This window comes from Agelaius tricolor, unplaced genomic scaffold (genome assembly GCF_023055355.1).
Source record: "Agelaius tricolor isolate 1412-34295 unplaced genomic scaffold, bAgeTri1.0.p SCAF_3, whole genome shotgun sequence".
Lineage (NCBI taxonomy): Eukaryota > Metazoa > Chordata > Aves > Passeriformes > Icteridae > Agelaius > Agelaius tricolor.
The window spans coordinates 22,634,145-22,659,528 of NW_027269263.1; the positions used below are offsets into that span (position 1 = coordinate 22,634,145).

Consider the following 25,384-nt stretch of genomic DNA (forward strand, 5'->3'; position numbering starts at 1 on the left):
GCTTCAGAGAGAGACCTTCCTGAGGACACAGCACTTGCGGGGGCAGTCCCAGGTGGCAAACTCTGGAGAAGCCATCACAGCTGTTGTTACTCTTTCCCTTCCAGGTCTTTCTGAATACAGAGTCTTTCTGTTCCATATGCCATTTCCTGTCCTCCAGGCTTTGATTTAAGAGCAGTGGCAGTCCTGTATCTATGTAAATATTTACAGGATAGATCCTGGATCCTTTTCAAGTCTCAGTTAGCAAAGCCTGTGATAGACAGGGCAAGAGCTGTCCAGCAGAGTGACTCCTTCTAAGAAAATGCTTCTGGTACCAATTAGGGCTGGGAGCAAAGGAACGGCAGAAAACAGCCAGAAGCAGGAGCTGGGATGTCTGGTGTCCTCATTTGTGATCTGCTAACATCTGGCACACACACATACAGTGCAAAAGCCCATAGTTTGCTATGCTTTTACATTTGTAGTGCAGCATAGCCCACTCTTAATTTCATGTATCCCCACAAAAATGGCTTGCTCCCCAAGCCCAGGGTTCTCTGTGAGGCTAATGGATTGCAAGGACAAGTGATTTGTGGTTAAACTGATGCTTTTAAGGAACATATGACTAAGTAATATGTTCAGAGGATTTAATGATTTGCAAAGCATGAGAAATTAAGTTTTCTTTCTTTACGCTGTGAATGTAAGCTGATTTGCATATAAATTGGACCTGTCAAGTGTTCGAATATCAATCAAAAAAGCTGCAAATAGTTCATTAATTGATGTGAATGTCACTGTTCATTTTATTTTTTTTTTTCCAAAGCAGTTTGAAAAAGCCAGATGCTGAAAAGTTAGATACTTGGGGCTAAGCTTGAGAGCTTTGTGTAGACAAGTGGTCATTTAGAAAAATGTTACAAGCAAAAAGCATGAAAATACACAGCCACCAGCCCCTCATCAGTGTTAAGCCTGTGCCACCCCTTGCTTCTTGCCACCTGTCTGCCAGAGACAACACCTTTTTCCAGCCTGCTGGAGCTAAAGCCTCTGCTTGCTCCTTGACCCTGAAAGGAGCCACATGAAACAACACTGCTATTTAAGGTTCTCAAGCTGGAGAGGGTCACTCGTGCAGAGCTGCACAATGGAGGGGCTGCACACACAGCCCTGCTGAAAGGTCAGGGGGCAGTCGCCTCCTGACGAGCTGCTGGGGCAGGAGCTGTTCCCAGCTGTACCTTTTTCCAGGTGTCCAGAGGGAAGAAATAACCCATGTCTTTGCATTCCTACTAGTGCTAAGCCAATGTTTTTACCCATTCTATTCATCCCATCCTTCTATTCTGCACGGCTACATGGCAAGGCCAGGAACACCATCCTCTTTCCTGTGCCTGGCTGAGTCCTTCCATGACAGAGTCCTCACACAGAAGTAGACATTGCAATAAATAGGAAATGCTTGTTCAAACAACAAAATAAATACCATCAAGCAGTGAAGGATAACAGTAAGACAAAAATAAAGGCAAGTAAAGCCAGGAAAAGTGATCATAACATTTCTAGCAGGTGCAAAACAGCACACCTCAGGAGGTTTCAAGTAGTGCAGATGACCATGGAGTTTCTAATGAACCAATGCAGTAAAACCAACACCAGTTCACCCTATCATGAGAAAAGGCCAAAAGATGGTCAGGACTGTGCAAAAGTTTAATCTGTGCATCACCTGAGGCTGTGGGATGTGCCCACATGCTGCCTTCACAGGGTGTGTTTGTTGAGGGAGTTACTGCAGAAGGTTCTCCAGCCAAACTCCTGGTGGCTCTACCTCTGGTCTCAGCCTTGTTCTGCCAACGCTGGGCACCCTGTGGCTGAGAGCCCAGAGGGAAGTGCCCAGTCCTTTATGAATTGGACTCTCAATAAAGAAAAGGAGAGAGCAGATAATAAGGCGATATGTTATACAAAAGGGAAGGCAGCACCTGCTGCTAAATCCCACAAACTGCCCAGCAGCAAGCATACATCTTAAGGTGCCACTGGGAATTGCCCTCTTCCCTCTGAGCAGCTGGGTCTGCCAGCACTGGGTTGATACACGCTGTGAAGTGCCATCAGCTTTGCTCACCCAGTGGCTCTGTGCTGTGCCCCCACGGAGGGGCTCCTGCTCAGAGCATTCAAGCTGGTGTCCCCATCTCACACTGACCATCAGCTGCCTCTTAGCGGGGAGATGCAAAGGCATAACTGGACTGCGTTTGCCACATGCTGAATGGGAAACAGCTGGAGGCAGATGATTGTTTGGGTTATTTGCCTGTTGCCTGGACATTTTGTTTGCTTGTTTGAGCCCTGAAAAAATATGTTTCCAGTTCCTCCGGAGGCTGGTGTGTGTTAAGCCTGTGTATTGTGGGTTGATTTTAAAAACTGGTGTTTTATAACTTTGCAAATGAGTGTCCTGCTGTTTCGTGTTCCGCAGGCAAGGCTCCACAAATAAGGCAGTCTTCTCAGAAATTTCCCTGCCACAGAGCCAGTGGGACTGGGGGAGCAGGAGCAGCCAAAACAACATGCTTCTGGTGTCAGAGAAGCAGATATCCCTGAGTCTGGTTCCAGTGGAATCTCTCTCTTCTTGACTGGATTTAAGTGGCTGACTAAAGGATAATGCTGGCTGATATTTACAGACTGTGCTTAAAAGCCACTCAGCTTCCCTCACAATCAGCTCCTCTGCTGGTGTACTCCAGCATCTGTTGTGATCACAATACTGCATTTTTAGCTGCTCTGTCTGTAGCACTTCCACATACCCCCTGGTTCCTTACTGCTGGGTGTTTGCTTTTATTCTGAGTGGCTGGGCAGTCTTTGCTCTGTGAGAAAAGTGTCTTTTTTCTCACTGTATAGTGCAGTGTCTTGGCTGTGAAAAGCTGAATTAAGTAAGAATAGGCTGGTCAGGAAGCAGAGAGGGTGTTCTTGCCAGTTGATACTGGAGAAGTAATACTAGAAAGAATGCAGATTTGGCCAAGGCACTCGCAAGCAGTGCCATGGGTCTAGTCATGAGAGATGTGTGCAGCAGTTCTTCAGCTTCAGGCTGTGATGGCTGCACATCTCCTCAAATCACAGCACAACACCAGTTTGACACAGACATGGGAGCACAGTCAGGGGTTCACCCCCTGCTTCACAAAACTCATCCCTTTAACACCTTGCATTTGTTTAGAAATCTCTTTATTAAGTACTGACCAGACCAAAGCCCGTTTGATTTGGCAAGTGCAGACCTGGGGGAGGGGATCAAGGGAACAAAAACAACAACACTGCAGCCGATTCATCCCTCCTTGTTTATTCCACTAGAAATAGATTTGGCAGAATGCATCAGGAATGAACTAATCAGCAGGGAATTAATTGGCGTGTTAGTTAAAAGGCAGGAAGAAGGCGGTGAACAAATTCATGACTGGATGGCTGGAGGGTTCAAGCAGCCGGAGAGAAGCAGTGCATAGTGGAAACTGTGACTAGCACGAGAAGTCATCCAGCTGTGCCAGAGAGCCAGCGGCTGAGAGCTGCCCAAAAGAACCGGGGGCAAAGATAACACGAGTGTCCTTGGAGACAGAGCTGGTTTTGAGAGGGCTCCGTCACCCAGGCTTCCCTTCCCATAAGGCTCCCATGTGTGGGGAGAGATGGCCAGTTTGCAGGAGTGGGAGGGAGGGGTAACAGAGGTACAGCTGGAGGAGGCTCCACGGAAAGACTGTGGAAATGTGGAAAGCAGGGAAATGAAGAGGGACACGTCACTCGTTGCAAGCTGAAATGCAGAGGGGGTGGTAAGAAAGGAGCAGGGAGGCAGAGATTTGGAAGCTTCATCACAGAAGAACTGGCCTCAAGAGCAAAGGTAATGCTTGTATACAATTCTCTGCCTTCTTTCCCAGGAATGTTTTGTTTCTTCCTCTGGAGGAGACAGATCCTTACACCTCAGAAAGAGGTTGTTGCATGGAGGGACTATAAAGGCACCTGTGGGAAGAGCCAGGAGAGGAAGGAATATGTGCAGACTGGCATGGATGTGGAGGTTGGAGTGCTACCTACAGTTCCTAGAGAGAACAAGAGTGTGCAGAGTGAGAGAAATAGGGAGAAAGAAAGAGAAAGCAAATCCTTAGGCAGACTGTCAGACAGACAGACATGGAGAGTACAAGGTCTGTGAGTGCCTATCTAAGGAGAGAGAGGAAACTTCCTAAGACGAAGGACCGAGTACTAAATGAGAGAGAGTTGAAGATAAGACATATCCTGAAAAAGCAGGCACTCCTGGAGAAGAGGCAGAAGGTGAATATTACCTCCTCAAAACCAACTGTACTTTACAGATGTATTGCAGCAGATGTTTGCTTTGCACCTGGTTGGCTTTTTGTTTTCTTTTCTTCTTTATCCCCACTATGGCTGCCTGCTGGCAACAGCATCACCTTAGCTGTCTCTCATCAGGGCTCTCAATCAGATCTCCTTGTTTGACAGGATGGTCAGTCTATTTCAGGGTTTCAGATGCCCTTCACTTTCACACAACATCCAGGTAGAAAATGAGCACTTTTTCATATAACTCTCAGTTATATGAAAAAGCACTGTTTAACTCAAATTTGTAACCAAACCTGAAAAACTCAGGAGGATATTGTTATTCCTACACGTTGTTATTCCAACCTCAAACCAAGTGTGTGTGTGCACCAACATATAGGATTGTACCCACACATGTAAATTGAAGAATATTCCATCACAATGGATTTATAACAAAGACTTCTGAAACAGGTGATACTCTAGCTGTACCACTGTGGCTGGCTTAATATTGTAGGATCCAATTTTTAAAATTATTTTTGGCCTTTTTCATGATCTTTCCACCATTACATAATTCTACAAGCATATGCTAATGTTGCTTTTTTTTTTTGGTTGTTGTTGCTTGGAGAGCTAACAAATGCCATCCGCTTTGCAAGTAGAGCTCTTGCAAATACTTTGATTGTTCTGGACTCACAGGCTTGGCAGCTTTCTCCTCTAAAAGCTTAGAGACCTTTCAAGATCCCAGGCTGGGAGTCTCACAGAACTGGCATTAGAAATTGTATGCAGCTACAATTTTTTTTTTTTTTTTAATAAGAAACTGTTTGGTTTATATAACTGAAACCTTTTTGAACCTAATCCATAAAACAGAACCTTTCAGTTGGGTGTGTGTAAGTAATATAACCTTAAAATATTGCAATGGAAATAAAAGAGATAGAAGAAAAAAATACAGAGAGGAATTCCAACAGTATGCAAAACTAGCTTCATTATCTATTGAGATCCTTTACAAAATAGAAAATCTAAAACATACTTTGATGTTTAAATACCTATTATCATTGGAGTGAGAGCTACATTTTATGTATTTATGATTCACCTGAGATCAAGCTCCCTGATTCACTTAGAACTATATTTTATTTCCCTGCAAATGACCCAAAATCCAGAATTGCTCTTCAGCTTCAGTCTGACAGTAGCTCAACAGGAACTTGAAAAAGTTATGAGAGGAGAACAGGCCTCAAATGAAAAGCATTAATGTAATTCACTTGCATTTCAATGTTCAAACACAGAAAAAAAATCCTTAATTTTAGTTATCACTGCAGGGATTGATAACTGTAATCAACAACATCCTCTTCCCAAAACAAGCATGGGCTTGAGCTAACACACTGGGATGCTGATGCACTCAGAGAGGGCTTGTGTTTGGAGCAGTCAGAGGCACAGGGGAAGGTTTCAAGCCCTCTTGATGTACAAGAGGCAAGGTCTGCATCGTAAAGCAACAACTTGCACATCTGCAATAGGATGTGTGTGTTCTCCTCAGGCTTCAGGGGAGACAGGGCTCTCTGAAATGAAGCTGTGTTTGGTACTAGAAGCAGGTAACCTGGGCAAATCCCCGTATCCTGGCAGGCAGCACAACCCACAGGCAGTGGGGCACTTCAGCCATCACGCTCAACCCCAGCTGAGGCAGATACCAAGGAAATCTCAGGGCTCTGTTGGGATTACCCACTGCATTGTGAGGGGGGATGAGCACTAGAAATGGAGCAACAAGAAACCAAAGGGGTTAATGGGAGAGGGACAGTGATGGGAGTTCAAATACTGGCAGTAGTCCTTTGCTTTGGGGCAGGGATTCTGGCTCGGATGGCACAACTGCTGATCACAGCAGGGCTGTGCTCAGGGTATCAAGCTAGCTGAGCTCTTTAATCATGCTGAAGTGAGGAATCAAAAGGTTAAATGATGAAAAAAAATATTGTGTGATAATGAGACAAATATGTTGGTCTTCACTGCCTGCAGATGAACGGACTGTCCAGTGAATCACTGAGCCTAATCTGCTCCAAGGGCAGAATGTGATGTAATTTTCTGACAGCACTTCATATTATTGTATTTAATAGTAACAATGATAAAGCTAATATGTTGATATTGTTATTCTCTGCATTTAGGAAAGAGTTCCCATCCAAGGATGTGAGAGAGTTGTCCCTGCTTGTCCATCTGTGCTCTACCCTGATAGTACTTTCCAGTGCAACTCTGCAAAGGAGCAGAAGACATTTGAATCGGCTGGGGATCTGGTTCCTGTTACAGATGACCCCACAGACTTTTTCAGCTAGGAACTTTGTTAGTGAATATCCATTTGCTGTCTACAATTCCACCTAAGAGAGGGAAGATTGCTCATTTTCTGTGTGCCTGAGGTATGAGAATCTTCTTCAAAGATGATTATAACCTGATGTTTACTGTGATAATAAATTACGGTAGACCCTCAGGAATGCAGGGAGCAAAGCTACAAAGAAACTGGTCTGGGAGGGGCCCTGCAAATAGAACATGTGGTTATTGGGATTCATTTGGACACCTGATGTTTTAAAAAGTTGGAGCTCAAGTAGCGTGGATTTTCAGTATAAGATTTAGGTGGAATTTATTACCACCCTACTTTTAACAAATAGAGAAAGATCAAAGTATCCCAGCTGTGGGGTATTAGAACAAGTGGGAGTTGGAAAGGATAAGGAATGGACAATCTCTACAGGAAGTTTTCCAATTAGCTTGGAAGCCACACTGTTTCCTTGATGTTGGCAGCATTTTCAAATCATTTGCAATTAGACACATAGGTGTCTGGTAAGTCCTTTCCCATCAGGGAAGATTAAAAAGGCATTTGCAGGGCATAGTCATTCAAAGAAAGAGAGAAAAAAAAAGCTGTAAAGGCTGGCACATTTATCTGGAAAAGCTGAGAGGTGGAGGAGGTATGGTGTCAATGCAAATAGTTTCAAGAAGGTCCATGAAGACCTTTTCATTATGAGCCTTGGTGATATTGTCAGACCTTCTTAAAGATCTTTATTTTGGCAGCTCTGAGTTAGCAGGAAGAAAAGGTGTATGCATGTGTGAGATAGGAAGAAGGTAATTTATTTTTCCTTTAAATGAATACTGCAATTAGATGAAGAATACTAAATACAAATTACATCCTGACAGATGGAAAGTAATGTTTTTAAAGTATCATGACATTTTCCATTAGTATGGTTATATTCATAATGATACTTTAAATAGTGGAAAAATAAATGCAGTTGCAATTAAAATGCACTAGTGATCAAATGTAAGAAAGGCATAAAGTGAAAGAAATTATTTATTTACTGCTTTGTCTGCTACAGCTTCTGGTAGGTTTTGAGGTGACTGAATTCTTCCCAGATGGTTATATTATATTAAAAAAAAAAAAAAATTAATGTCCTCATATTTTGCAGTGAGATCTTAAGCTTTTGATGCATGTACCTGAACAGAAGAATAATTCAGATTTTCTGGATGTGCCTGCTTCTCACATGAGCCCTTCCATCACTGTGACTACAGATGACCAAAATCATCACTAAACCCCATGAACTTGGCAATGCATTTTTTCTGTTTGCTATGTGCAATATGTGCATAATGGATATTTTCAGCCAATTTCTAGCAGAACAGCTGTTCATGACTTTTTTTTTTTTTAATTAAAGTACCAGATTCAACACTGAGGGACTAATTTATTAGGAAAGAATAACAAATCAGCATGAGTAAGCTGTAGAGAGACTATCTATCCTCTTAGGTTTAGAGATGGTACTTGCCCAGGAGGGCTTGTAGGTTAGGGCTGGCTTGGGAATGATGGTAAACTTGAAAGAAAACAAGGAGTTGGGTAAGTGTTCACATCAGTTCATATACATGTCCTGTCAACTCTGCAGCTTTGCTCAGGAGGAACTGACCCTGTGACACCAGGGCAAGGTGGAGATTGTACATGGGGTTTGGAGTTACCTTTGAGGCTCCATCAATGGGCAGCATCTAAGATATTGCCACTGGTTAGTCATCAAAAAGAACTTTTTTTTTTTTATTCTGGCCACCATGAGACACTTGATAATTTGTTCAATGGTTGTTTACCTTGTTTCTCCAAAATACAGAGTAGGGATGCAGTGATTTTCCCACTCTGTAGTACCTCCTTCTGACACTGCTAGAACAATTGTAACCATAAGGTGCTATCCCAACACAGCTACATAGGAAGCAAAGCTACTTCCCCAGCTGCTGCTGGTTGATGAAGTATCTCAGTACTACTCTGTTGCTTGAAAAGGAAGTAAAGTTCATACCTGAGAAAAAGAAAAGTCCCTCTGCTTCTGTAAAACCTATTCTGAGCAACTTGAACAACATTTTAAATAAAAACATCACCAAAGAGAAATTTGGTCTTGTGATGACAGATGGGAAGTGGAGAAAGAGAAGAAAAAAGAAATAAAGCACTTAGCAAGACATTTTGTCTCCACAGAGACAAGGAGAAGTCAAGATCCTACAATGGCCATCATGGTGACTCCTCCTCTTTTCCTCCTCTTCATCCTTTTGCCCTGCAGTAAATCCCAGGAGGACTTTCTGGACCAGCATCAGAAATGGAACTACAGAGAAGGCGGTAGGAGGTCACAGCGGTGGTTCAGCATGGGAGGTGTTCAGTAACTCAGAGATGCAGATTCACTTATTTTGTCCTTGGAGTGGGATAGTCAATGCTCATTCATGACTGCTCTTTTTTGATTCTTGGGTAGCTGAGGGAGACTTCTGGAGAAAAAATGCTTTTAGAAATAATCAGCTGGGGAATCCAGTGACAGCAGAAACTCTAGACACCTGGAGGTAGAGAATTACACTGTGAGAGAGAGTTACCTCCTTTTTAATTTAGATCCTCCATGTGTTTAATATTTGGCATTTCATCACAACTGAGTTGTGATGGGGAATGGAATCAAACTCAGAGCACTGGCTTGTATTTCCTTGTGCTGACACATTTGTTTTCCTCTCTTCCATGGACATCCTGCTAACCTAGCTGACAAGGTCAACATCGAAGGTGTTCACAGCATTACTCAAACCCTTGAGAAATGGGGAAATGACATCTTCTGGCAAATGAAGCATACCCTGCTGAACAACCCAAATGCTCTCCTGCCTGAGTTCTCCAGGTAATTCTTCTCATCTGGAGGTAGGATTCAGTCCTCTCCTGGGTGTCCTTCCCTGAGCAGGATTCATCTTCTAAAAGATGAATTTTCATATTTCTCAGTTGGGGGAAAATAAAACATTATCTCAGTGCCTCTGATTAGTAAACTGAATACTCTGCTAACTATTTATCGTGAAACACTCTCAACTGCCATCACTGTATTACAAGAATCTTCCTAAAGAAATTGCCCTTGGCAGCTCACACTTGTGAGAGCAGGCTGGAAAAAATGAATTGTTCTACAAATCCACACATGGGCTTGGCCACAGATCAGGAAAAAGAAGCTGATTTGGTCTGTGATGTTTATTTCAGTCTCTAACACCTTGATCTGAGAAAGCTATTCACCAGTTCATGTCATCCCATTCCCCCTTTGCATTGCTGGAGATATTAACTGTTGAACAAACTCATAAAATTTAATTCAATCTCATATTTCCAGAAAGAGAGTAGGAAAAGCTGGGAAAGAAAGAGAGGAAAAAGGAATATTGGGAATTACTAGAAAACTAATATCATTTAAATCAGAATTGTTCCTAAAGCAAGTAAAGTGGTTGTCTTCCATAACTAATTGTTCTCTTTAGAAAACAAGAAAAAAAAAAGTTTGCAAATGTTACACATTGAACCAGTTGAAGAGGAAAGATTAGAAGGAAAAAAGGCATTGGGCAGGTGGTCACATGGTATCTGTACAAATCAGGTTTTTGGGAGGATACATCATAGATTGTACATTGGCCTTGGGCAACAAGTGGATTTCTCCCTGGCTGCATGGTGGCTGTTACTAGCATAGAATTCATCACAACTTTCCCACTGACAGTGCTGAAATTCATTGGTGCCTCAGATTATCAGGGATGATATTAAGTCCTGTATTTGGAAAGTTCTAACTTTAGTCCAGGAATATGTGATGAGGGTATCCTGCCCTATATCCTGTACTGGGCTTTGAATTTTGAGTTTGCTGGCAAGGACACAGACTGGTCCATTAGAAATGTTGTACTCCATGGGAACCACTGGCCTAGCCTCCAGGTGTACTCCTAGCTAATTATTACTAATTAAAATAAAGTGGTGGAAAGACCATGTTGCTCATGCTGGTCCTGAAGCTTGTGCTTTCCAGGGTTCAGATGGGGGCCCTCAGATGAACTCCCATCACCGAAGAGCAGAGCAGCTTTGAAACATTTTTAATGCTTGCAACTCTTCCATCGTCAAGGGCCCTTACCCAGCAAGAAACAAAGGTCATGGTAAATTACTTTGCATGCTCAGAAATACTCCCTAAACTGAGTTATTCTTCTCTATTACTCCTGTTGCAGTCTCCGCCCCGTCTCTGCAGCTGTGGACAACCTTGTGAGGGAAGTCCAGTCGATAAGGAAAAGGCTGGAAGAACTGAACGAACGTCTCAATGTCATCAGCAAAACTGTCCTTCCCCTTCGACTGAATGCTCTGCAGAGCCAGAGGCGTGGAAATACTCAGCTGAGGAGACTCCCAACACACAGGAGAAGGTTATATGCTCGCAGGAGACCTCAGAGCAGACCTCAGAGCACTTAATTCTCTACCAGAAAAAAAGGGAAATCTTTTTTTTTTTTTCATCTGCTTAAGCCTTTCTCAATGGGACATTGCTGGAGAGAAAGAAAGTAAAGCACACACACAAGTCAGCTTTGCTAAGGAGACCAGAACTTCTGCATTTTGTTGCTGCTTTAGGTCAGTAGGCAAAACCTGACCCTGTTCTTTAATGATGGCTGTTTTGTGTCCCAAGCAAAAAAAAAGTTGACAAGCTCAGTCTACTTGAGCATGAATACCTTTATTCTATACAGGCATTCTTTCTGCTTACCAGAGGAAGGTCTTTCTATAAAGATCAGGTGAATTTCTCTCTCTGCCCTATTTTTAAAGCACTCCATCTGAAACAGCTGGGGAATTTGAACTTTGAAAGTGCTGAACAACTGATGAATGCAGAAAGATGGATTAGTGCTTGGCACTTCCAGCTGGGCAGGGAGAGGAAGTTATGTTTCAAAATATTGCCTTAACCTATTGTCCATGTTCATATGTTCAGAAGGTGAGTAGGGCTGGATAACCTTGCTCTGTACACCATGACTCAACACTGAAGATATATCAGTTGCTAGGGACCAAATATGAACCTTCTGCAAAGAGTCTTTTTCTAGCTACCTGGAACTGTGCACTCAGAATGGTGTTACTCAGTAGATATGTTCAGAATTTCCAGCACTCTGAAACACACTGAACTGATTTTTGCCAAGACCCATGGAAATCAGGGGATTTTAAAATTGTTTTTCAAAACTATTTAGATACCTAATGGCAAAGATAGGTGTCTGGAAGGATTTTCCAAAATAGCTTAAGAGACTCTTCAGCCCCCAAAATCACAGTTAACAATTCAATTGGTGTCTAGTTCACAAAGTATTTTCTCCACATGCCAGCATTGACCTCCAGACATTTCCCACCATCCTTTAGCACAATTAATATCTGTAGAAAATTAACAACCATACTCTACAAAGTCTTTGGTCCCTCAGGGATTACCCAGAATACCCTGCCTTCAGCTTGTCTTTGCCTGTGTCTTCCTGACAATAAAGCTGGTGATTAAAAAAAGAGTGCATGAATCAAATTATGCACTGAATGGAGGACAGACTGGCCTTGCCCTTCAGGTCTCTAAAGATAAATCCAATACAGAGATTTCCATTCAGCACTGCAGTCAACTGTGTACATGAAATGTGCTGAAACATAAGAAAGAGAGTCAGAGAGGAAAAGAAACAGGTTGTCTTTAAGGTCTGGATGAAGCAATTTATGAGAACACAAATAAAGAATGGATTATGTCTAAATGATTGTCGGGGTGTCTGGCATGTCAGTTGTTTTGAAAACACTCTCCAGTCACAGTGAGGATGCAGACTAGCTATTTAAGGATTCCCAAAGCCTGAGTTTATGGAAAGAAATTCAGTGACAATACAATAACCTCCAAAAGGAAAGGGGTAAAAACTAGTTTCATATGAAATCTTTCAGAATGGACCAGAAGAATTAACACAGTAAGAATTTTAGCTGCAGCCTGGGAGTTAGTTGAGTGGGGGAGGTATGAGACAATTTGGTAAATAATTCCTGGATGTAAGTTCTCTGAGTTTCAGAAAATAACAAAACTCAAACTTGGCCCTCTTTGGCTTCTGCTTGGGAACTTGAAACGCTGCTTAGCTAGAGAAGAGAAAAATCAAGACTCTGAAAAGGCTGATAAAAGGATACAGTTGTGCCTTTGTTGAAGTTGTCATCATAATTTCTCAGGAAATGTAGAGCATTTTGATCCCAGAATATATTTACATAAATTACAAGGAATAACAGGAGAGAAAGGCCCCTAACTTCTTGTTATTCTGCATTCAGAGTTTCAAGGCTGTCCTGTAGCAACAGCTGCATCCTTGCACAGACTGCTGATCCCTCCAAGGGATGCTTTGCTTGGGGCTGTAGGGACTGCTGGTTATTTTGGCCTGTCTGGAGGAAGAGTACAACATAAATGTTAGCTTTCATGGTTGTATTTTAGACACAAGCATTTTATCAGGCAACCTGAAGCTGTATAAATTGAGGACTACTTGAAACACAAAGATAAGACTTCCCTAAGTTCCTGAAGTTACAGATGGCTGGTGGTGGGAGGCCAGACCAGATCATTGCATAGTTTTACTTTACACCTAAATGCCCACCACCAGCTTCTGCCAGAGACAGAGGACAGAGCAAGGTGGACCCCCAGTCTAACCCAGTCCACGTATTCCTATGCTGATATGTGCAAGTTTGTAGTCTTGGCAAAACCTCCTCAGCACAATGGAGAAAGTCACCATCTAGTTTAAAAGAGAACAAATAAGCTGCAGCATGCAATGTGTATTACAATTCTCCAATTTCTTGCATAATGGTGAATAAACCAAGTAATATAAATGGTTAATAAATTACTAATCTGTGACCTTGTCACCAGTGACAGCAGCCCCGTCATTCCCTCTGTGAAAGCCCATGCTGGGCTCCAGCCCAGCTCCCTGACCTGAACACAGCCTGTTTGATCAGATAACAGCCAGCTTCTTTCTGCACGACCCTCTCTCTAGACTGAAAAGTTTTAGTGTCCTATTTATCTTATAATTTTATTCTTTGCTCTTTAAGAGTGTAGGAAGCTTATGCACCAGCCTACTTCTGCACTGTTCACTTTCTATATGAGGAGGCAGCAGTCCAGCTGAGCAACTTGAGATGCCTCTGTCCCATCTGCCTGGGGAAGCTGGCCTGACCCATGGGACTGATTCCCAGGGACTGGTATTTGATTTCTGCTTCTGCTAACCTCTTCTTAAAAGATCCTGGGTAAGGCACCTTCTCTAGCTGGCACTTGGCCTTAGACTTGGCTTATACAACAAAAAACCACTTGTCACAAGGTGTCTAAGTCTTCTGTGCATATAAATGTATCCAGCTACAGAAGCCATATAAGCTCTCTGCTATGTTCATTTACATGTATTTCTGGGAAAGGATCTGGACAGAACGTTTAAACAGAGGTGACCAGTTGGGTGGTCAGTGGAGGGAGATCAAGTATCATTAGGAATTTCTAAAATCTACCCTTCGCCTAAAGCTTACAATATCCAGCAACCAGACCTACTCCTTAAAAAACAACTATGTTCCCCTTATTTCTGTTTATTTTTAAAAAACCACAAAAGACCGAAGAAACAAGAGGTTATGATTTTGCAACTCCAGGACCATGGTGCCCTTCCACGCTAGGCATAACACACTTTGCCAGGACTTCCCTTTTCCTGTACCTCATTCCTTTCATATCCCCTCTCACATTTCCTGTCTCCCAGAGATGAATACCATCTGTTCCCGCACTTCATGACTCCTCACACTTCTCGGTGCCCTCCACACTTCGCCCTCCGGGGCGGCCGCTCCCGGTGCCCCCGCACGGCCGCGGTCCCGTGGGGCGATGGCCGCGCTGCGGGCGGGGCGGCTCCGGCCCTCCCACCTCCTCCGAGCGGGGCCGAGCCGAGCCGGCAGGGGCAGGGCCGAGCCCAGCGGGGCAGAGCCGAGCCCAGCGGGGCAGAGCCGAGCCCAGCGGGGTAGAGCCGAGCCGCGGCATCATGCTGGGCATGGTGAAGAACTCGCTGCTGAGCACGGTGGAGGCATGGCCCTACCGCCTGCTAAGCAAGGGCGAGAAGGTCTGTGCCGGGCGGGTCTGCGCTAAGGCGCTGCGAGGGAAAGCGGGGATCGGCCCCGGGCAGCGCGTTCCTCCTGGCAGCGCCTCCATCCCCATCTCCTTCCCCAGGATCAGGTCAGCTACGAGGAGAGGACGTACGAGGGCGGGAAGTTCGCGGCGGTGGAGCTGGTGGGGAAGCCGTTCGACGAAGCCTCGAAGGAAGGGGCAGTGAAGCTCCTCAAGTACGTCGGAGGGAGCAACGACAAGGGTGAGGATGCTGCCTGCCCCGCGGGGCTTGGCGGGTGTTGGTGGTTGAGGCTTGGTGAAAGCGGGATGGATGGAGGCAATGGCACTGCAGGCCCGCCTGGCTTGTGGCTCCTGGCACGGGGAGTCTTTGATGGGGATGGCCCTTCACTGATAAAACTAAATTTGCAACAGGCTAAGTCGTGCCCAGCCAGCTCATTCTATGAATCCGCTTATAACCCGTCTCTGTTTCAGGATGAAATCTCAAAAATTATTTGTTTAAACAGGAATGAGTTACCTTGCAGCTGGGATAACATGAGGACAGGCAGACAGGTATCCATCACAGCTCCCTGGGTGAGCAGTAGCTGATGAAATCCAGGATATCTGGGACACTTCGGTTCTATGATGTGCCCTTGTGGGCAGTGAAATAACAGTTACGACCTTGATATTTTATCTGGCTATTTTTATTCATGAAAGGGTAATGAACAATGAGCTTCCTTTTAAATGGTATATTTTAATGTTTTATGGCAGTGCTTCCAGGTGATTGCTTCTAATTCTCACCTTACTAAAATGTGCACGTTTTAACCGTTCATAGCAGGAGAAGACTACAGAGTAGCTCTGAGGCATATACATGTTCTCAAATACCTTTCTCCAGCATCTAGTAGAGGGATTAATGTAGTCTCTATAGAGTAGGAGGTGGATGCAGTGGGAAATGGTATTTGCAGTAACATTTTCAGAAAGTGATGATTGCTGTTGCTGTAGTAGAAGGGGTGCCTTCTATAACATGTGAAACAAACACAGGTATGACATCAAAGGAAAATAAATGAGAAAGATGGCTTGAGCTCTGCTGTTTTTATGGCTGCCTGGTCATGAGGTTTAGAGGTTCCCTACTGCTGCAAGAAGAGTGAAGAAAACTGGTCTTCAGTGCCATGTGGTACTTCTTGGTGGTAATGAGTAGGAAAAAACCTTGCTGTTCCTGGAGTGTGGAAAGCATGGAAAGTCCTGCTGAAAGGCATAACAGCACTGAGGTTTGGGGCACTGGCACTTGTAGGATGTCTGGAAGCATTTGGGAGGTTTTAAGAGAAGGCTTCTGTCACCCAGTATTGGCTGTAGACTCATGACTAAGTGCAGATAGTATTAATTTAAATGCTGATGTAGGTTTATACAGGCCACTGGCCTGCCCTGGAGCTACAGATCCTGCTGTCTTTCAACTGATTTGTCAGAAGAACAGAGTGTCTAATAGAGCCACAAACGCAGCACCATTAATAAAAAGCATTCCAGAGGTCAGTCGGAACCCTTTTTTCCCAAGCTTCTCGTGTGGACAGGGAGCTTGGCCCAAGCAGAAGCCTGATGATGGCTGTTCTGCTTCCTCAGAGGAGCCCTCTCCTGACATGGAGTTTGTTCATATGAGGAATTTTCCAAAACTAAAATTAGCTTTTGTGAATTCCCTGTTAATTTTGTGAGTTCCTGAGAGCATAGACTTCTTTAGTAATGTCTGTGTGTCTGTTTCAGGGGTTGGAATGGGCATGACTGCTCCTGTCTCCATCACTGCTTTTCCTGCTGAAGATGGCTCCTTTCAGCAGAAGGTGAAAGTCTCTCTGCGGATCCCGAGCCAGTTTCAAGACAGCCCTCCATGTCCTACTGATGAAAGCATTAAGATTGAAGAAAGACAGGGAATGACCATTTATTCCACGTAAGGAATGCATCCTGGGATCTCCAGTCTCAAGTGATGAGGTCTTTAGGGTGCTCTGATGAGCAGTGTTTGTTTTACCAGGTGACTTGCTGTACAAGGGTGCATGTGGCAAAAGGAGATGGAGGAGTATGTCTAGACTAAAGACAGGTGTCTTCAAAAAAATGTCACTTCTTACCCTTGGTCATGCTGCACTGATGTGAAATATGGATTTTTTTTTTCCATTGGGTAAACAAGCATGGAGGCTAGCCCTGAAAGATACTGTCCCATTTCTATTGCATGAATCTATTGTTTTTCCCACTTTCTGGGAAAGTCATTATGCATGTTCTTTGGTGCAGTTCACAAACTGTCCACTGAAGCCTCATTCAGATGGACTCATACCAGACTCCACCATGGAAACAAGTAGCTGCTGCATTGCTTCAAGTCACCTTTGAATGTTTTGGGGTGTTGACTGACAGCCTGGACTCAAACTAGCATCACAATAGCAATAAGCCTTTCACCTTGTCTTTACCCTTTGGAGGTTCCCTGCCTCCTTTCTTGAACTATTTTGGCTGACTCTAACTGACTTCTTTCTTGCCTCCAACTGCTGCTTGGCCTTTGCTCTGGGTGTGGGCCACTTCTGCAATATCAGCCTGTTTTGTCTCAAATTTCAGCCCTGAGGGAGGGTGGTGAGGTGCAGGCTGCCTTGGAAACAGTTCCTGTTGGTGGGAGGTCAACATAAACCGGACCCATTTCAGTCCACCCCTTTTAAATGGCATTGTGTTCTGTAATTGCCAATTGTGTGTTCCTACCTCACCTTTTCCTTGGGCTAGCTCGAGTTTGGCTTTCCTTCATGATCTTTCCAGCAGACGGTTCTTCACACCACAGTGAGCGTGGTTGTTGACAGCATTGGTGGGGACTGTAGGCTGAGCTGTCTTGGAGATAACCTTGTATTTTAGAAAGTTGTTTCTCTGATATGGTGCTGATTCACAGGGCAGGGCCATTCTGCTGGCTGACATACATGGGGCTGTTTGGGGGGGATTCCTTCAGGGCCTCCCAATGGATAACTGCCCAGGGACTTTTGTTATTGTGCTTGGTGGACCCAGGTAGATTTTATCTCATGCACTTGTCAAGTTGCTTGTCACCCTTGGCTGTGTCACCCATGCGACTTCGTCTGTCCCAGATGAAGTGTGCTGCTTCACAATGAACAGTGCACACATGAGTGAGTGCATGTTGGCAGGACCTGGATCAAAATGCGTGTCTAAATATACTGTGGCTATTTATTGCTCTCTCTCTCTTCCTTCTTTGCTTTTCCAGGACTGCTCAACAGCTCTCTGGTTTCTTTGCAGGCAATTTGGTGGCTATGCCAAAGAGGCAGATTATGTGAGCTATGCTGCCAAGCTGAAGGCTGCTCTGGGGAGTGATGCTGCCTACCACAAGGATTCCTACCTGTGCAATGGTTATGACCCCCCCATGAAGCCTTACGGACGCCGCAATGAGGTCTGGTTTGTGAAGGAGTGAACATCTGGCTCCCCGTGGTGCTGCCTTGCTCTGATAACCTCCCCACACTATGTTCCTGTCCTCTTTATAAAATAAACTAAGAATTCAACAGAGGCAAAAAACTATCACTGCCTTTTTCCATGCCTATGCCTTAGTCTTTTATGAACCATAAAAGTCATTCTAGAAGAACACTTGCTGACCCTCCTGATGGTCCTGCTCCTTCATTCCAGACCAGGTCCTCAGTCACACAGACTCTCTTGATCTCTCCGTGGCTTGTTTTTATCTCCTTTGTGCTTCCAGAGTTCAGTGCTGAGAAAGCCAAAAGTACTTAATTGGCTGGTGCCTGACAGGAGTCACGTCCAAGTGTAGGCAGACTATTAGTCTCACCTGAGACGGGCAGGGGAACATGACAAAAGTGCATACAGAGACTTTTTTATCTCCTTCAGTTTGCTGCAGCTGTAAAATGCTGCTTTTATCTTTGCCATTCCACAATCAATCTAAAGGCACACGGGCATTGCTGCCAACACAGCATAGAGAAAATAAACATTCTTTACATTAATTCAGAGTGTGCAGAAGATCAGCGCTTCTGTCATCTGTCTGAGCAATGCCATTCAGAGAAAGATACAGATTCTGCTTGCAGCTTTCTTTTGTTTGAGGAGAGATGTTTTGGTGTGTGCTGTGTCTTCATCTCAGCTAGCAGCTGGACAGTGTGACCTGGAGACCTCAAGATTGTTTCTTCACCTTCCTATTACTTTTGTGTAACATTTCTTTAAAACTAGCCTATGCAAGGGCCAAAGCAGAAATGTGTGTGGTTATCTAATTGAATTAGAGAAATGAAAGATTGGAAGAAAGCAGATGCTTATTACTTGTGACCTGAGTGTGCATTTGAGGAATGATGAAAATATGGTGAAGCTACCGTGGGTGCCAATCTAAAAAACTTTTCTTAAAAGGTGTCAATTTTTGAAGGGCTACTCAGACCCACTGTTTTCTTTAGAGGAGGAAAAGGAAAACCATGGCTGTCCTAGAAAACAGGGATTTGGGTCAAATAATCAGTAGCCTTTTGGAAACTTCGAATACAATTGCAAGTGTGGGTCATGTTTCAGGAAGAGTGGCAATGTTGAAATGTCAGGCATCAAACCAGCATTTTAGCTGTTGGCTCTGCCAGGGACACACCAGAGTGCCCACAGTGGGAGCACTCACCCTGCTGCTGGGTGTGTATAATTCATTACCTGCACTAAAAGAGGTGTGCTCCTCTGGTGGTGAGGTGCCCCATAGTTCATGTGCTTTCCAAAAGCCATTTTCCCCTGGAGCTGAAAGAGACATTTGTCAGCTGGCATTGTGGCTTCTGGCTGCTCAAGCTGTTGCACGTGCTCCTGCTTTCTGAGAACAAATCTCAGCAGGAAAAGGAGAAAACCTGAGGTTTTGATGTGCTTTCCTTTTCTCTCTTGCTGAGCCATATAAGAGCTTTGCTGTGGACTTCATGAGAGTTTCAGTCACCTGTGTGCAAGAGCAGCTAGTTCAGGATGGGTAAAAAGAGCAGATAGCATTTAATTAAGCAAAAAACTAAACAACAATGACAGGGAAAAGCTGTTGGCTGTGGTTAGTGATTGCAGTGCAGGGGAGGAAGAATAAAAAGATAAATCAAGACAAAAAATTAGGCCTTTGAAGGAATTTTTGAAACAGCAAATATCCTTTTAAGCTTGTACCTGAATCCAAAGGGACTGTTCATGTCCCAGATTATTTTAACCTGTGTGGGTGAGGAATGGAGGAGTACAGTATTGTCCAGTTTGTGCCTTCCCAGGTTCGTTTTGGAGCTTTTGTGGATACAGTCTGGTGACCTGTGGTGAATGTCCTTCAATAATCAAAACCTTGAAATTTCTCAAAATTTATCTTGTGAAATCTCAGATGCCAGTAATAAACCTGGTATAAACAGAGCTGCAGAGCTCAGCAGCATGGGGGGGTTCTTTTATAAAGTGCATACCCTCTGAACAGAGAGTGAGAGCTTCAGACCCAAGAGTGAGAGTAAACATCTGTAGGCTCTGCATGTGCAGCCCTGCTATTGGCCTTTTGCACCAGGCAGGCAGGATAGAATTTCGTAAACATTGTTAAATAATGTCAAAGCCTTATGCAAACTGAATTGCCTTTTCTGTGCACACAAAGATGCCTCTGTTTTGTCTGCATTTTCTAGTTTTGAGATAAATAAATAAATAATAATATTGTGTTTTACAGCTTCTGTTCTGATCACTGACTTTGTGAACTCAGTGGGAGTAGTTGATTTGCTAGACCGTAGGTTGCCAGTTTTTCTTTCTGTTTGGGGTACTAATCATGTCACAGCATTTATAAATAGTCATAATGCTTTTTCCAATAAATCACTATTTTGGGTATCCTGGCGTGGCCCTGCATTATCTGACTGTGAGAGACAGGAGCTGATGAAATAATCTCCTTCATTTGTTCCAGCCATTGAGAGGCTTTGAGCAATGTATTTGTGTTAATGTAGAAACAAGGGGCCCTCTTACCTGAGGAAAATTATGTGTTCCTGTGGCTGGGGTGCACAGGCAGTGAACAAACACATATAATGTTCAGGCAAATACTGGTGATGATTTTCAACATGATCTATGATCTAGAAATGTTAGACATTTTGTCCCATTGAGGTCCATCTAGCTTGGTGCCGTGTCCCTGTGATGGACAGTAGTGGACACCTGAGACAAGATTACAGGAACAGTGCAACTGTGGGCTCAGAGCTCCTCTAAATATTTCCCTATCTCTAGTATGATGTGGCCCAGGGATTTTTGTAATTGTGCTTGGTGGACCCAGGTAGATTTTATCTCATGAATTTGTCAGGTTGCTTTCTAGAAATCAGGTAAAGTTACTATCCATGACATCCTTTTGTCCTTATTATGGAAAGTAGAAACACTCTTTGTCTGAGGGTTTCCAGCAGGCTGTCTCTCTGCTCCTTAGGCAGCGTTTTGATACACCTCTGTCACTGCAAGTGAATGTTTGTTTGGATAGCCAGAGTTGCTGTTGACATTGGAGGATTTCCAGCCACCTCTTTGTGCTGGGGCCAGAAGTCAGAGGTGCGTTCTGGATTTTGACCCATGGCCAGCATGGCCACAGACACTGTTACATGCAGTGGACTCCTGAACTGGTGTTAAAATAAAAACATTTTTCTCCTTCCCCTGCAGTATCTCTGAGAAATTGGAGTGCAGCAGATTATCTAGAGACGTCCTTGCTTCTCTTCTGCACCTGTGCAATGTCCTTTTCTGTCTCCAGTGAATGCTGAAATGGAGAGATTTTGGTGCTTTTCTGTCGTTCGACAGGGCACCATGGCATTGCCTGTTGTGTGTTGGTTTAAGAAGACAGTGCCAGGGAACTGAAAGGTGGATGTTTCTCTGTGCTGAGGCCCCTCAGTGCTGCCAGAGATCACCCTGCTGGGTTGTTGGGATGTGGTGGCTTTGTGCATCACACCCTGCATTGCTGCCCATGGCCCTTTTCCCATCGCCTCACGTGTCAGGGCACTGGAACAGCTCCACAGCTGCCTGTGCTGCCTGCTGGGCTGGACAGCTCAGCAGGGGAGTGGCCTTGGGAATTATCTCTGCCTCCCAGAGACAGGAGCGCCCTTGCTGCTTATTAGCAGCTGGGCAGGTCCCTCTCAGTGCTATGCAAAGCAGTGGTATGGTAATAGGACTGGCCACAGGAAGAGCTGCGTTTCAACAGAGCCAAATTTAAAAGCATAATTTTGATGGGAATTATACACGTGCCATGTAGATTTAGCTGTGCTGGATATACAACCTTCCTAAGCTACTCCACTTGTTAGTGAGGAATTTTCTTGCTGGTATTAACCATGCCAAACCCTATATATATATATATATATATATGTGTGTGTGTGTGTGTGTGTGTGTGTGTGTGTGTGTATATACACACATGCATATGGGTATAAATGTATGTATATGTGTATGCAGACCAGCTACTTTGATCTATTGTTTGGCTTCTGTAGTCACTGAATAACTCACTAGAGTGAATGCAGCCCCAGGGTGAACATTTGCAGGCTGAAGTTTTAAGACTGCTAGAATGAGAGCTTTGTTAGCTTCAGAAAGGAATACTTTACTTTGTAGACACATGCTTTAATATATCTAACACTGCATTAAGAGGATGACAGCCCTAATAAAAGAGCTAATTGGTTAAGTTGTCCATATACATCTTGCCAGACTTATAATACTCCAGTCACTTTGAGAGGATGGGTGATCTATGGTGAGTGAGGAAGTAACATCATTATTTCCCCATTTTCATCAATCCCCGTGGCAAAGAGTGTGTGAGCAGCTATTGTGCTTATGGTCACAAATTTCCAGTTTTGCAATGCTGCCCCAAGGCGATGGGTCAGAGCAGGAAGATTGTGGCTCCTAGCTCACATCGTCCCTCCCTATTTAATTACAATAATACTTCTTTTAGAATAGCACTCTGAGCAGCAGCTCTCTTTCTTCTGTGACAGCATTTCAGCCACAGTGAGCTAAAAAAGAAATGCATCTCTTTTAACAGGACCATAAGTAGCTTTGGATGTATAACGCCTCTATAAAACTGCTTGGCAACATGATTTATTAGAGTGGGATCAGTGGTAAAAGTGACTTCTCTGACAGTAATGGATGAAACACTTCGAGCATAGCTACTCTGTCTCTGCTTGGTGCCTATGCCAACAGCAGGCTGGTTTTGTCAGCTCATTCATAATCTCTGCTTTGCTCTCAGCAGAATCCGTTGCACAAGACAGGTTTCAGCCACAGCAGATGCTTTTTTCCTAGTCCTCTGTGGGAGCTGCTGCAGAAGATGGGTCAGTGCAAATGCTGCTTGATTCCTGAGACTCTGTCTGCTTAATTCTGCATCCAGACCCTACACCTAGGTGGGAGTTGGGTGCATGCCACCCCCATACCTCTCACTGCTGCACACGCCCATGAGAGAAATTTGAGTGGCTGGGGTGAAAGGAGCTGCACTGTTCTTAGACTGAGTGTGAAGTCTGACTGATCAGCAGCCCAAGGTCCCAAGGGAGTCTTAGATGAATCTTTTGTGCCGTCCCTGTGAGAAGACAGGGTTGAGAAGCCTGAATCTAAGGTGCAGATTTTTAAAAGTACCAGTGGAAGTGAAAGATCCCAGAAACCACATCCTGCAGTACACCATGTGCTGCAGCAGCCTGATGTGCATTGTGACTCGAATGACCTTGGGTGTGCAATGTGTCCCTGGCAGTGTGACTCGACTCTGGGGCTCCTTCTGGTGAGGCAGCAGAGCCCAGCCTGGGCAACTGCACCACCCACCCACCCGTGCCCTGACTTGGAAGCTAACCCACCCCCTTAGGTGGGTTCTAAGAGAGGTTTGGTTTTGGGATGTGTCTTCTTCAGCCCATGAAAGCAGAGAAGGATTGCCATGGCAACTATTCTCAAGTATTTTTCCAGTGTTTTCCAATCTAATTCATTTTTTCTTATATCCCTACTGTTTAATTTAAGGCCTTTCCTAATTGGAGTCCAAAAAAACAATTGAAGTGAATTCTCTGATTAGACAAAAAGTTCAGACACCTTCCCACACAACTTGTGAAGTACAAGATCAACAGAATTGAATGTTGCTGTGAGTAAGAGGAGATCTGAAATTTGAAGTGCATTGTACCCGGACAAATGAAATAAATGAAGCCTTTTACTTAAAGCAAAGCATTGAAATAAAAGATAGTGTACAGCATGACAATTTTGGGCACTCCCTTGCTGGTAGATCTTTCTAGGCTGTTTAAACACTGATTATAGACCTTCTCAATCTTCTTTATGACTCAGCTTTGTGAAGGAACATCTTTCAAAATCAACATGTGCTGGCTCATTGAAGTACCTTTAACGAACTGTAGTATTATTTAGTCTGGGTACCTTGAGGGGAATGGTTACTGCAGTGGTGTTTCTTTGGGTAATTACCATGCCTCTCATTTTCCAGCACCTTGCTTCCACTTTGTGTGTGTTTTGGCTGGGATGGAGTTAATTTTCTTCACAGTAGCTGGTGTGGGGCTGTGCTTGGGATTTGTGCTGAAAACAGTGTTGATAATACAGGGTGTATTTGCTATTGCTGAACAATGCTTACACAGAGCCAAGGCCTCTTCTGCTTCTTGTTGCAAGTAGGCCAGGAGTGCACAAGAAGCAGGAGGGGAGAGAGCTGGGACAGCTAACCCCAGCTGATACTCCATTCCCTATGGGGCCACACAGCATATAAAGTGGGGGGAAGAAGGTGGGGGGATGTTCAGAGTGGTGTCATTTTTCTTGCTGAGGAACTGTTCCATGTGATGGGGCCCTGGTGTCCTGAAACTCCTACCTGCCCATGGCAAGTGGTGAACTCATTCCTTGGTTTCCTTTATTTGCAAACAAGGCTTTTGCTTTACCTATTAAACTGTCTCTATCTCAACCCAGGAATTTTCTCTCTTTAATTCTTCTGCTTCTGTTGCCCATCCGTGTTGTACTGCACTAAGTAGTTTATTTAGTAGTTGTTCTGCACTGGGTAACGGGAATTTTGTACTGAGTGTGGTATGTCATTAGATTATTCCCCCTTCCTCATCCCATGGTTTCTCCCCATGCACTCCTTCCTACACCCTGGTGGTATCCTGGCTCCATGGATCCCCTCCCCTCGCCCCTCCCCAGTGGCATCCCATTGGCCACGGTCCTCTTTCCCTGTCCCCTTTCCCCTGGGGGACAAAACCCCACTGCAGGTAAAGGTTCGGCCTCTTTCCTGCCTGGGTGGTCGCTGTGGCCAGCAGTGTCCCATCCCAAGCCAATGAACAGGATACTCGCTCCCACGTGGGAAGAGCCTTCTCATCTTTTATCTCCAGTCCATGCAGGTCTGTGTGGGCTTGGGCTCCAGCCAGCCGGACTGGACCCATACAAAGCCCAGAGAACCACGGATTACTGCACCTCCCCACCAGGGTGGGTGAATCAGCGAGCAGCTGTGAGATGCTTCACTGCTGGCCAGGGTTAAACCATGACACACCTGCACACCCATACCTGTGTGTGGGAGTACCAGGGCTGGAGGGGAAGAAGGAGTGCTGTGGAGGTGTGGGAAGGAGAAGGCTGGTGCCATGGCTGTGCTGTGTGTGGGGAGGGCAGTGTGAGGGTGGTTGAGTGCAGTGTCTCTGGTGCCCCGTGCCTCCCTCACCAGCCCCTTGCCTTGGGGGATGCTGGTGGCAGACTGACGAGCCCCTTTCAACAGGGCTTGTGCTGTGGGGGCTCAGCACAGTTAATCACACAAGAGGAACCAGAGATTCCTCCCAGCCCCTCCAGCCCTGCCTTGAGACAGACTACATCTCCTCCCTACAGCAGGGCCCAGGGAGCAAAGATCTCCCTGGAAATTCCCTGCCTGACTCTCCTCATGCTGCGTTGCCATCTGCTTTGCACAAGACTCGGGTATACGCCTTTGTAAAAGCAATGCTCTTCCTCTGAGGACATCTTTGGCACTGCTTCCCTGGAGGGGTGAAATC

General features: G+C 44.7%; 1 protein-coding gene and 2 long non-coding RNA genes across 3 annotated transcripts; 2 read left to right on the forward strand and 1 right to left on the reverse strand.

The window, feature by feature from the left end:
• The first annotated feature begins 3,380 nt into the window (after positions 1-3,380).
• LOC139588108 (uncharacterized) lies at positions 3,381-12,184 on the forward strand. The gene is made up of 5 exons (XR_011678560.1): positions 3,381-3,793; positions 6,357-6,602; positions 8,672-8,809; positions 9,212-9,341; positions 10,666-12,184. It is a non-coding gene; the product is annotated as an uncharacterized lncRNA (long non-coding RNA).
• A 391-nt stretch (positions 12,185-12,575) lies between these two features.
• On the reverse strand, positions 12,576-14,305 carry LOC139588109 (uncharacterized). Its single transcript, XR_011678561.1, has 2 exons — positions 14,122-14,305; positions 12,576-12,832 (listed from the first exon to the last, which is right to left on the reverse strand). It is a non-coding gene; the product is annotated as an uncharacterized lncRNA (long non-coding RNA).
• A 5-nt stretch (positions 14,306-14,310) lies between these two features.
• On the forward strand, positions 14,311-20,130 carry HEBP1 (heme binding protein 1). Its single transcript, XM_071423104.1, has 4 exons — positions 14,311-14,514; positions 14,622-14,760; positions 16,248-16,428; positions 17,754-20,130. Exons 1-4 carry the CDS (start codon positions 14,437-14,439, stop codon positions 17,923-17,925), a joined length of 570 nt encoding a protein of 189 aa, XP_071279205.1. The 5' UTR covers positions 14,311-14,436; the 3' UTR covers positions 17,926-20,130.
• The last annotated feature ends 5,254 nt before the right edge of the window (positions 20,131-25,384 follow it).

Coding starts and splice junctions, on each gene's coding strand:
- HEBP1 (XM_071423104.1), top strand. CDS start 14,437: ATGCTGGGCATGGTGAAGAACTCGCTGCTGAGCACGGTGGAGGCATGG. Junction 14,515..14,621: donor TGCTAAGCAAGGGCGAGAAG/GTCTGTGCCGGG, acceptor CTCCTTCCCCAG/GATCAGGTCAGCTACGAGGA. Junction 14,761..16,247: donor CGGAGGGAGCAACGACAAGG/GTGAGGATGCTG, acceptor TGTCTGTTTCAG/GGGTTGGAATGGGCATGACT.